We start from the raw sequence: 11,286 nt of genomic DNA, 5'->3' as shown, positions 1-11,286 counted from the left end.
GGGTTAGGGGACCGGTTTGTAATAAGGTGGGCATCAAGCCTCAGACCTGGGATAGGCAACCTCTGCACTCCCGTGGTTGTGGAACTACAACACGTCCCACAAGGCATTGCAAGACTCTGACAGCCCACGGGTATGACCCCCAGAGGCAGAGGGATGATGGAGTTTGTAGTAGTTTCAGCACAGCTGAGGTTGCCTAATCTAGGCAATTGGCTAATCTTTCAGATTTGATGGTAAAACAACCATCTGACGCGGGGGACTGAGATACCGTGGTGACACAATTCTGTTTCCTTTGCAGTTCTTGACTGTGTTCACAAAGCCCTTGCCACAATGTTGCCATCTGATCCCTGGGGGGATAAGAGACTGAGGAAATGCTTCCTCCTGTGTGCAGCAGACTGGTGACACCATCTCAGTGTGAGCTCTGGGACTGCTTAAAGTTGGAGCTTTTTTGGAAAATGATACTCTTGGTGTCTGTTTATTATGGAGACCTGTAAAGTTCCTAAAAGGTTTACTTTAAACTCTTAGAGTTGGCATCCAGAGTTTTCACAAGCAGTGCAGCCAGTGAGTGGCCTTGTATGAACTGGGAGATTAGCTGCGGCCAGTTGAACTGAGAGATTAGCTGCGGCCAGTTGGCCAGGTTGTATGCTTACAGAAATGCCGGCCCTGGATGCAAACTGTCTGCGCCCAGGACCTGTCAGGGGCCTCAATCACATGACACTGATGAAAGGAGTGGCCACATGTGACCAGTGACTGCATGTCGGCCATTGACTTGTGTGGGGTACAAATCTGTTGACGCAGCGGCTGTTCTACAACGTGTGCACGGGGCTAGTCCCTTCTCCAGCAAGAATCCCAGGTTCTCCCAGTGGCGGCCCATCTGGATGAGCCCTACCAGCAATGTGAGTGACCAATGCAGAGCGCCGGGCCGGTTAGGAAGATCTTCTGATGCGCTGACAATCTTTGCAAATAATATCCAGTTTTCTCAGAGTTCAAACACTTCTGTCACTAAAATATGTAGCCGGTCCGGTGAGAATACGTCACAGCGCCACTTCATTAAGCAGATGGCTGGATATTGTTGTAACCTTTGACCAACCAAACGGCAGCTCTGCCGGGAGAAGACGGGCCAAGCGTTTATTATTGTAGCAGCCAAATGTTTTTTTTATTTTTGCCCCCTGGGACTTGTAGTTCCTCCGGTGCTATAGAGCAGCCCCAAGCCTTGTTCACATGTTCATTTTAGGTCATGGCTGGAGCTGCTTAATCTCTCCGCTCGTTGCTGCTCTTTCTTCTATTTCCAGTCCGGTAATGTCACAGGAATGGAATGAGAGGAAACCGGGATTAAACTTTGTTATTCTCCCCCTGGAAAGGGCCACTTGTGATCTATCCAGCTGCTTCTAACTGCAAACAGATCCTCGTGTTCATCTCGGGAAGAACATGACGCTTCCAATATAAAGTCTTCTCCTTCTCTCTCTCTCCCTCTTCTCCCCTCTCTCTCCTTCTCTCTCTCTCCCTCTTCTCCCCTCTCTGCTTCTCTCTCTCTCCCTCTGCTTCCCTCTCTCTCTCCCTCCCTCCTTCTTTCTCTCTCCCTCTTCTCCCCTCTCTCTGCTTCTCTCTCCTCCCCTCTCTCGCTCTTCTCCCCCCTCTCTCTCTCTCTCTCTCTCTCTCTCTCTCTCTCTCTCTCTCTCTCTCTCTCTCTCCTTCTCTCCCTCTTCTCCCCTCTCTCTCCTTCTCTGTCTCTCCCTCTTCTCCTCTCTCTCCTTCACGCTTCTCCCCTCTCTCTCCTTCTCTGTCTCTCCCTCTTCTCCTCTCTCTCCTTCACGCTTCTCCCCTCTCTCTCCTTCTCTGTCTCTCCCTCTTCTCCTCTCTCTCCTTCACGCTTCTCCCCTCTCTCTCCTTCTCTGTCTCTCCCTCTTCTCCTCTCTCTCCTTCACGCTTCTCCCCTCTCTCTCCTTCTCTGTCTCTCCCTCTTCTCCTCTCTCTCCTTCACGCTTCTCCCCTCTCTCTCCTTCTCTGTCTCTCCCTCTTCTCCTCTCTCTCCTTCACGCTTCTCCCCTCTCTCTCTCTCTCTCTTGCTCTCCTCCCCTCGCTCTTCTCCCCCCCCTCTCTCTCCCTCGCTCTTCTTCTCTCTCTCCCTCTTCTCTCCCCTCTCTCTCCTTTGCTCTTCTCTCCTCTCTCTCTCCTTCGCTCTTCTCTCCCCTCTCTCTCCTTCGCTCTTCTCTCTCCTTCGCTCTTCTCTCCTCTCCCTCCTTCGCTCTTCTCTCCTCTCTCCCCTTCGCTCTTCTCTCCTCTCTCCCCTTCGCTCTTCTCTCCTCTCTCCCCTTCGCTCTTCTCTCCTCTCTCTCCCTCTTCTTCTCCCCTCTCTCTCCTTTGCTCTTCTCCCCTCTCTCTCCCTCGCTCTTCTCCCCTCGCTCTTCTCCCCTCGCTCTTCTCCCCCCTCGCTCTTCTCCCCTCTCTCTCCCTCTCTCTCCCCTCGCTCTCTCTCTCCCCTCGCTCTCTCTCCCCTCGCTCTCTCTCCCCTCGCTCTCTCTCCCCTCGCTCTCTCTCCCCTCGCTCTCTCTCCCCTCGCTCTCTCTCCCCTCGCTCTCTCTCCCCTCGCTCTCTCTCCCCTCGCTCTCTCTCCCCTCGCTCTCTCTCCCCTCGCTCTCTCTCCCCTCGCTCTCTCTCCCCTCGCTCTCTCTCCCCTCGCTCTCTCTCTCCCCTCGCTCTCTCTCTCTCTCTCCCCTTGCTCTCTCTCTCTCCCCTTGCTCTCTCTCTCTCCGCTCGCTCGCTCTCTCTCTCCCCTCGCTCGCTCTCTCTCTCCCCTCGCTCGCTCTCTCTCTTCTCCCCTCGCTCTTCTCCCCTCTCTCTTCTCCCCTCGCTCTTCTCCCCTCTCTCCCCCCTCGCTCTTCTCCCCCCTCGCTCTTCTTCTCCCCTCTCTTTCCCCCCTCGCTCTTCTTCTCCCCTCTCTTTCCCCCCTCGCTCTTCTTCTCCCCTCTCTTTCCCCCCTCGCTCTTCTTCTCCCCTCTCTTTCCCCCCTCGCTCTTCTTCTCCCCTCTCTTTCCCCCCTCGCTCTTCTTCTCCCCTCTCTTTCCCCCCTCGCTCTTCTTCTCCCCTCTCTTTCCCCCCTCGCTCTTCTTCTCCCCTCTCTTTCCCCCCTCGCTCTTCTTCTCCCCTCTCTTTCCCCCCTCGCTCTTCTTCTCCCCTCTCTTTCCCCCCTCGCTCTTCTTCTCCCCTCTCTTTCCCCCCTCGCTCTTCTTCTCCCCTCTCTTTCCCCCCTCGCTCTTCTTCTCCCCTCTCTTTCCCCCCTCGCTCTTCTTCTCCCCTCTCTTTCCCCCCTCGCTCTTCTTCTCCCCTCTCTTTCCCCCCTCGCTCTTCTTCTCCCCTCTCTTTCCCCCCTCGCTCTTCTTCTCCCCTCTCTTTCCCCCCTCGCTCTTCTTCTCCCCTCTCTTTCCCCCCTCGCTCTTCTTCTCCCCTCTCTTTCCCCCCTCGCTCTTCTTCTCCCCTCTCTTTCCCCCCTCGCTCTTCTTCTCCCCTCTCTTTCCCCCCTCGCTCTTCTTCTCCCCTCTCTTTCCCCCCTCGCTCTTCTTCTCCCCTCTCTTTCCCCCCTCGCTCTTCTTCTCCCCTCTCTTTCCCCCCTCGCTCTTCTTCTCCCCTCTCTTTCCCCCCTCGCTCTTCTTCTCCCCTCTCTTTCCCCCCTCGCTCTTCTTCTCCCCTCTCTTTCCCCCCTCGCTCTTCTTCTCCCCTCTCTTTCCCCCCTCGCTCTTCTTCTCCCCTCTCTTTCCCCCCTCGCTCTTCTTCTCCCCTCTCTTTCCCCCCTCGCTCTTCTTCTCCCCTCTCTTTCCCCCCTCGCTCTTCTTCTCCCCTCTCTTTCCCCCCTCGCTCTTCTTCTCCCCTCTCTTTCCCCCCTCGCTCTTCTTCTCCCCTCTCTTTCCCCCCTCGCTCTTCTTCTCCCCTCTCTTTCCCCCCTCGCTCTTCTTCTCCCCTCTCTTTCCCCCCTCGCTCTTCTTCTCCCCTCTCTTTCCCCCCTCGCTCTTCTTCTCCCCTCTCTTTCCCCCCTCGCTCTTCTTCTCCCCTCTCTTTCCCCCCTCGCTCTTCTTCTCCCCTCTCTTTCCCCCCTCGCTCTTCTTCTCCCCTCTCTTTCCCCCCTCGCTCTTCTTCTCCCCTCTCTTTCCCCCCTCGCTCTTCTTCTCCCCTCTCTTTCCCCCCTCGCTCTTCTTCTCCCCTCTCTTTCCCCCCTCGCTCTTCTTCTCCCCTCTCTTTCCCCCCTCGCTCTTCTTCTCCCCTCTCTTTCCCCCCTCGCTCTTCTTCTCCCCTCTCTTTCCCCCCTCGCTCTTCTTCTCCCCTCTCTTTCCCCCCTCGCTCTTCTTCTCCCCTCTCTTTCCCCCCTCGCTCTTCTTCTCCCCTCTCTTTCCCCCCTCGCTCTTCTTCTCCCCTCTCTTTCCCCCCTCGCTCTTCTTCTCCCCTCTCTTTCCCCCCTCGCTCTTCTTCTCCCCTCTCTTTCCCCCCTCGCTCTTCTTCTCCCCTCTCTTTCCCCCCTCGCTCTTCTTCTCCCCTCTCTTTCCCCCCTCGCTCTTCTTCTCCCCTCTCTTTCCCCCCTCGCTCTTCTTCTCCCCTCTCTTTCCCCCCTCGCTCTTCTTCTCCCCTCTCTTTCCCCCCTCGCTCTTCTTCTCCCCTCTCTTTCCCCCCTCGCTCTTCTTCTCCCCTCTCTTTCCCCCCTCGCTCTTCTTCTCCCCTCTCTTTCCCCCCTCGCTCTTCTTCTCCCCTCTCTTTCCCCCCTCGCTCTTCTTCTCCCCTCTCTTTCCCCCCTCGCTCTTCTTCTCCCCTCTCTTTCCCCCCTCGCTCTTCTTCTCCCCTCTCTTTCCCCCCTCGCTCTTCTTCTCCCCTCTCTTTCCCCCCTCGCTCTTCTTCTCCCCTCTCTTTCCCCCCTCGCTCTTCTTCTCCCCTCTCTTTCCCCCCTCGCTCTTCTTCTCCCCTCTCTTTCCCCCCTCGCTCTTCTTCTCCCCTCTCTTTCCCCCCTCGCTCTTCTTCTCCCCTCTCTTTCCCCCCTCGCTCTTCTTCTCCCCTCTCTTTCCCCCCTCGCTCTTCTTCTCCCCTCTCTTTCCCCCCTCGCTCTTCTTCTCCCCTCTCTTTCCCCCCTCGCTCTTCTTCTCCCCTCTCTTTCCCCCCTCGCTCTTCTTCTCCCCTCTCTTTCCCCCCTCGCTCTTCTTCTCCCCTCTCTTTCCCCCCTCGCTCTTCTTCTCCCCTCTCTTTCCCCCCTCGCTCTTCTTCTCCCCTCTCTTTCCCCCCTCGCTCTTCTTCTCCCCTCTCTTTCCCCCCTCGCTCTTCTTCTCCCCTCTCTTTCCCCCCTCGCTCTTCTTCTCCCCTCTCTTTCCCCCCTCGCTCTTCTTCTCCCCTCTCTTTCCCCCCTCGCTCTTCTTCTCCCCTCTCTTTCCCCCCTCGCTCTTCTTCTCCCCTCTCTTTCCCCCCTCGCTCTTCTTCTCCCCTCTCTTTCCCCCCTCGCTCTTCTTCTCCCCTCTCTTTCCCCCCTCGCTCTTCTTCTCCCCTCTCTTTCCCCCCTCGCTCTTCTTCTCCCCTCTCTTTCCCCCCTCGCTCTTCTTCTCCCCTCTCTTTCCCCCCTCGCTCTTCTTCTCCCCTCTCTTTCCCCCCTCGCTCTTCTTCTCCCCTCTCTTTCCCCCCTCGCTCTTCTTCTCCCCTCTCTTTCCCCCCTCGCTCTTCTTCTCCCCTCTCTTTCCCCCCTCGCTCTTCTTCTCCCCTCTCTTTCCCCCCTCGCTCTTCTTCTCCCCTCTCTTTCCCCCCTCGCTCTTCTTCTCCCCTCTCTTTCCCCCCTCGCTCTTCTTCTCCCCTCTCTTTCCCCCCTCGCTCTTCTTCTCCCCTCTCTTTCCCCCCTCGCTCTTCTTCTCCCCTCTCTTTCCCCCCTCGCTCTTCTTCTCCCCTCTCTTTCCCCCCTCGCTCTTCTTCTCCCCTCTCTTTCCCCCCTCGCTCTTCTTCTCCCCTCTCTTTCCCCCCTCGCTCTTCTTCTCCCCTCTCTTTCCCCCCTCGCTCTTCTTCTCCCCTCTCTTTCCCCCCTCGCTCTTCTTCTCCCCTCTCTTTCCCCCCTCGCTCTTCTTCTCCCCTCTCTTTCCCCCCTCGCTCTTCTTCTCCCCTCTCTTTCCCCCCTCGCTCTTCTTCTCCCCTCTCTTTCCCCCCTCGCTCTTCTTCTCCCCTCTCTTTCCCCCCTCGCTCTTCTTCTCCCCTCTCTTTCCCCCCTCGCTCTTCTTCTCCCCTCTCTTTCCCCCCTCGCTCTTCTTCTCCCCTCTCTTTCCCCCCTCGCTCTTCTTCTCCCCTCTCTTTCCCCCCTCGCTCTTCTTCTCCCCTCTCTTTCCCCCCTCGCTCTTCTTCTCCCCTCTCTTTCCCCCCTCGCTCTTCTTCTCCCCTCTCTTTCCCCCCTCGCTCTTCTTCTCCCCTCTCTTTCCCCCCTCGCTCTTCTTCTCCCCTCTCTTTCCCCCCTCGCTCTTCTTCTCCCCTCTCTTTCCCCCCTCGCTCTTCTTCTCCCCTCTCTTTCCCCCCTCGCTCTTCTTCTCCCCTCTCTTTCCCCCCTCGCTCTTCTTCTCCCCTCTCTTTCCCCCCTCGCTCTTCTTCTCCCCTCTCTTTCCCCCCTCGCTCTTCTTCTCCCCTCTCTTTCCCCCCTCGCTCTTCTTCTCCCCTCTCTTTCCCCCCTCGCTCTTCTTCTCCCCTCTCTTTCCCCCCTCGCTCTTCTTCTCCCCTCTCTTTCCCCCCTTGCTCTTCTTCTCCCCTCTCTCCCCCCTCGCTCTTCTCTCTCTCTCTCTCTCTCTCTCTCTTCTTTGTTATAGCCTAGGACAGAATGAACAGATGAAATGGCATAACATCCAACCTGTAGTCTAAGGCTGGGCTGGTAGGACAGTTTCTTATCACCATCCGATGAAGATTTGTTTGCACAACAAGATGGAATCTGCCGTCACATTGTTACAATTTGTACGATAAACAGCCTGTATTTTAGGAGCAAACAATTGTCTGGGAACAGTGCGATCCTCTAGTTGGTGCCGCCATGTCGTGTAGCAGATTGTACACAGATGTCTCAGCAGTGTCCCTGTCCAGTACTCTGTGATCGTACACACTGATAACATCCGAATCTCAACTCCAGAACAAAAATGGAATATATTGCCTCTTAGATGTGGTGTCTGCCTTAGTTTTCTTCAGGCTTCTCCCCTTTATTTCCACCTGGTGATCCTGCCAATAACCCACTTCCTGTCCTGGGGTGACAACACTCACTCACTGTTCTGTGTCTATGGAGAAGCAGCATTTTCACCCTAGGCTGTTCTGATTTGTACTACAAATACCTCCTCCATCCTTCCTGCTCCTACTCCTTCTTCCTCCTCCTAATCCTTCCCCCTCCATCTCATTCTTTCCTCTTCGCCCTCCTTCCTCTTTCTCCTTTTTCCTCCTCCATCTTCTTCATCCTCTTCCTCCTCCTTTTTCCTTTTCCTCTTCGAAATTCCTCCTCCTTTTTTCCTTTTCCTCTTCGAAATTCCTCCTCTTTCTTCCTTTTCCTTCCTCTTCCTTCTGCTTCTACTTTCTTCCTCCTTCTTCTTCCTTCCTTATTCCTCCTTCCTTCTGCTTCCTTGCTCCTCCTTCCTCTTCTTCCTTCCTCTTTCTCCTTTTCCTTCCCCTTCTTCTGCTTCTACTTTCTTCCTCCTTCCGTCTTCTTCTTCCTTCCTTCTTCCTTCCTCCTGCTTCCTTCCTCTTCTTTCTTTCTTTTTCTCCCTCCATTTTCTTCCTTCTCCCTCCTTCTTTTCTTTTCCTCTTCCTCCTCATAGATAGAGGAAGCTGAGAACAATCCTGATAGGAGTGTAGCACAGGTAGTTTCTTGTAGAATGACCAGACCAGAGTGGAGCACATCACAGGAATTCCTCGTGGGCTTTACATATCCTATAAAATAGTAATAAACTCGCAAACTTTTTTCAATAATGAATCCAGACTAAAAATTATCGGCCAGCAAAGCGTTTTACATTTTTGCCCAAGCACTTACACTCATCATGTTTCTGAACAGCTCCAACTCTCTCAGCTCAGCTTCCCAGAACTTCTTGTCCAGTATAAGATCCCTAGTGACAGTGCTGTATCCAGCAGAAGTCTTTCTCCTTGCTTGGAGAAGGAAGGAAAGGGGAAAAGGGTCCCCTGAGCTTTGGTACTGATATCCTGTTTTAGCGTGGCTCCTTTCCCTTGCAGGATCCTATGGAGACACTATTGTGTTTGCTAATAAGGCGTGTGTCTCCTCAATCACAAAGTCGCAGCAAGACAAGACACTCCCCTCCTCCCTTCCTCCCAGACTGTAATTGCATAGTGATGATCTCGGCACTCTGCTCTCCCATCCTGTCAGCCAGCTCCCTGTGTACTGTGCAGTGTAGGGATGAATCATCATTGTGCTGGTAGCAACAAGTGGGTAATATAAAGAGACATCAGAAAATAAGAAGGGTTTTGTGTTTTTATAATATATCACGGTATACAATGTGGCTGTTTTATATCTGCCTGCCCTGTGGCACTAACTGTTTTCTTTTTCCTTCCTTTCCCCGATCAGGTCCAAGAAAGTGGCGGCTCTGGCAGACTCTCTGCAGGCCGCCGGCCTCTCCAAAGCAGACCTGGGCTTGGAGTTGGAAGAGTTGGAGGAAGCTGCCAGTCTGGTACAAGAGGAAGAGAAATTGCTGGAGACGGCCGGCAGCGTTCCCAGGCAGCCCGCAGCCCTCATTACCTCTGAAACTTCCAGCAGCTCCTCATCTGAATACACTTCATCCGACGAGAGCGACGACGGCGGCAGCAGCAGCGAGGAATCGGAAACCAAAGACTCGCCCGAGACGGCTCTCCTACAGGCTGCGGAGATAACAACCAGCCAACCTTCCCCCACCCGCGCACCTGTTCTTGTAGAAGACGTGACAGCGCACGTGGCAATTAGCGCCCCACAGGGCCATGCCGCTGACGGCTCCCGAGGCGAGAAGGAAACAGGCAGCAGCGTCCGGCATCCAGGACGTACCGAGCCAGAGGCACCCGTCAGCCACTTCTTGGAGGTGACCCCTTGCAGGAATCCTCTCCTTATAGTACAGCCTCCCGAAGACAGCGACACTTCATTGCCTATTGACTGATCCTTTCTCGTCTCCCGCTCTCGACGAACATGGCGCGACCCACCACGAGCGCTCCGGATGGGTCTTTATTAGGAATAAATGATAGCGGCGTTCTGCGCATACTTCATTAATGCATGAGTTGTGTTCCCGGGCATCCAATCAATCTCCTAAGTGGAGCAGAACAGCCATAAAAGACTGGCGGAGTGTGAACCGTTACACAGATCGGGGTGGAAATGACGGCTGCTGCTTACCAACGAGATCTTTGGGGAATGCGTCGCTACTGAAGAAGGCCGCGTTCTCCAGAGTCGACGGCGGAATGAGTTTTTAATTACTCTTTGGCTGTTTTTGTTTCCCGGAGTATTTTATCACTATGTGATTTATGTCAACCTATCTAGAAGTTCAACTTGGCCCGGAGCTGTTAGGGAGCCCATTGACTCCCTTCCAGCATCGGTACTGGTCTACCGTTGGGCTGTGTGTGGAGTGCAGAAGACCAAGGTGGGGTGTTTTGGATGGCACAATAAAAGCAATTGATGGTGAGCATCCCATGTGATTTATTAGGCTGGTTCTGAACTGCGTCTTGTGATAATAACTTGGGATGCACCGATACCGATACCAAGTATTTGGGCGAGTACTCGTCCAAATGCTCCGATGCCTAGCCTGAAACTTCCAGTATCAGAAAGTCATTACACGCTGCCCGGCTTCCTGATTGGCCGGGAAGCCGACTCCATGCTCCCTCCTCACTTGTGACAAGGGAGCATGGAGATGGCTTTCCGGCCAATCAGGAAGCCGGGCAGCGAGTCATTGCACGCCCCCCGGCTTCCTAAATGACCAGAAAGCCAGCTCCATGCTCCCTTGTCACCTGATGATGCGGGAGCATGGAGTCGGCTTCCCGGACAATCCGGTAACCAGGCGCCGTGTAATGACGCATTGGTCGAGAAGCTGGCCGGGCAATGCGTAATTACATGGCATCCGGCTTCCTGATTGGCCAGAAAGCCGGCTTCATGCTCCCTCTTCACCAGGTGACGAGGGAGCATGGAGACGGCTTCCCTGCTAATCAGGAAGCCAGGTGGCGAGTCAATACACACCGCCTGGCTTCCTTAATGGCATTTCCGGTATTGGCGAGTACCGGAAAAAAAATATTGGTACTCGATACTATCAGACGGGCCCATTACTGCCAGACAACACAGCCAGGTTCCAGAACTCCATTGCAGTTACGCAGTACAGCCTGGTTAAGGACCTGCCCCTAAGCTCCTGATTGGATAGTGAAGGAGCAGTAGCACACCAACAGGCTCATCCCCTTGCTTTCTTCTTTAGGAAGCCTGTTCAGAGTACTGTGCTGCTGCTGGATCTATGATTCAAATCCCAGATGGGACACTATTAGCATGGAGTTAGCATGTTCTCTCTGCGCTTGCATGCGTTTCCTCCGGGGACTTCAGTTTCCTCCCACACTACAAAAACATTCTGGAAGGTTAATTGGCTCCTGTCTAGATTCACTCTATTACAGGGGTGGGAAAACTCCAGTTTTCTAGCTGTTGTGGAACTACAAGTCCCATGAGGCATTGCAAGATTCTGACTGCCACAAGCATGTTTCCCAGAGACAGATGCATGATGGGATTTCCAGTTTCACTGCAGCTGAAGGGCCAGAGATTGCCCAGCCCTGTCTTAGTATGTATTTCTGTATGCATGTGAGACAGGGACCTTAGACTGTAAGCTCCTGGAGGGAAGGGACTGATGGAAGTTTACACTGTTGCAAATCTCCTGCAGTCTCTTTGCAGCCACTTCCTGTCTACATGCGCTCCAGTGATGACTGCACAGCATTTCTCAGGGAAGATTTCTTGATGGTGACAACAGTGGACCATGCCCGTGCAATGTTTTCAACACCACTGCTAATAGTCTCCATAGGGAAAGGGTGACAACCCTGGAGAAGATATGAGGATGAGGGCAGAGCGTTGTCATCCTGTCACAGGAAGTGCCTGATCAGGGACCATTATGGAAGAATCACCAGGTAATGTTAAATTTAAAAAAAAATTGAAAATCTATTTCAAAAGTATATGAACAGTAAAGTTGTACAATGTCGCGTGTTTTATTGGAGGTTTAGGTATTTTCCTCATTTTAAGACCTGCTAAGGAGCAGATGATTTATATGTCGTCCTAATATGTAACACCATAGAACTAAGGGAGGGTGTACTTTCTTTTTCACACGACTC

The 11,286-nt window shown here is 54.0% G+C and overlaps 1 protein-coding gene across 1 annotated transcript in view; it reads left to right on the top strand.

The window, feature by feature from the left end:
- Positions 1-9,356, top strand: part of SHQ1 (SHQ1, H/ACA ribonucleoprotein assembly factor) — an 88,001-nt gene extending 78,645 nt beyond the window's left edge. The window contains exon 13 of the mRNA XM_018557968.1: positions 8,543-9,356. Within this exon, the coding sequence (XP_018413470.1) occupies positions 8,543-9,101 (559 nt within the window). The 3' untranslated portion in view covers positions 9,102-9,356. The remainder of the gene's footprint in view (positions 1-8,542) is intronic.
- Positions 9,357-11,286: the final 1,930 nt, after the last annotated feature.

This window comes from Nanorana parkeri, unplaced genomic scaffold (genome assembly GCF_000935625.1).
Source record: "Nanorana parkeri isolate BGI_ZX_2015 unplaced genomic scaffold, ASM93562v1 scaffold314, whole genome shotgun sequence".
Classification (NCBI taxonomy): Eukaryota; Metazoa; Chordata; class Amphibia; order Anura; family Dicroglossidae; genus Nanorana; species Nanorana parkeri.
Note: the sequence above shows the minus strand (reverse complement) of the source record. Positions and strands in the feature narration are given on the sequence as shown.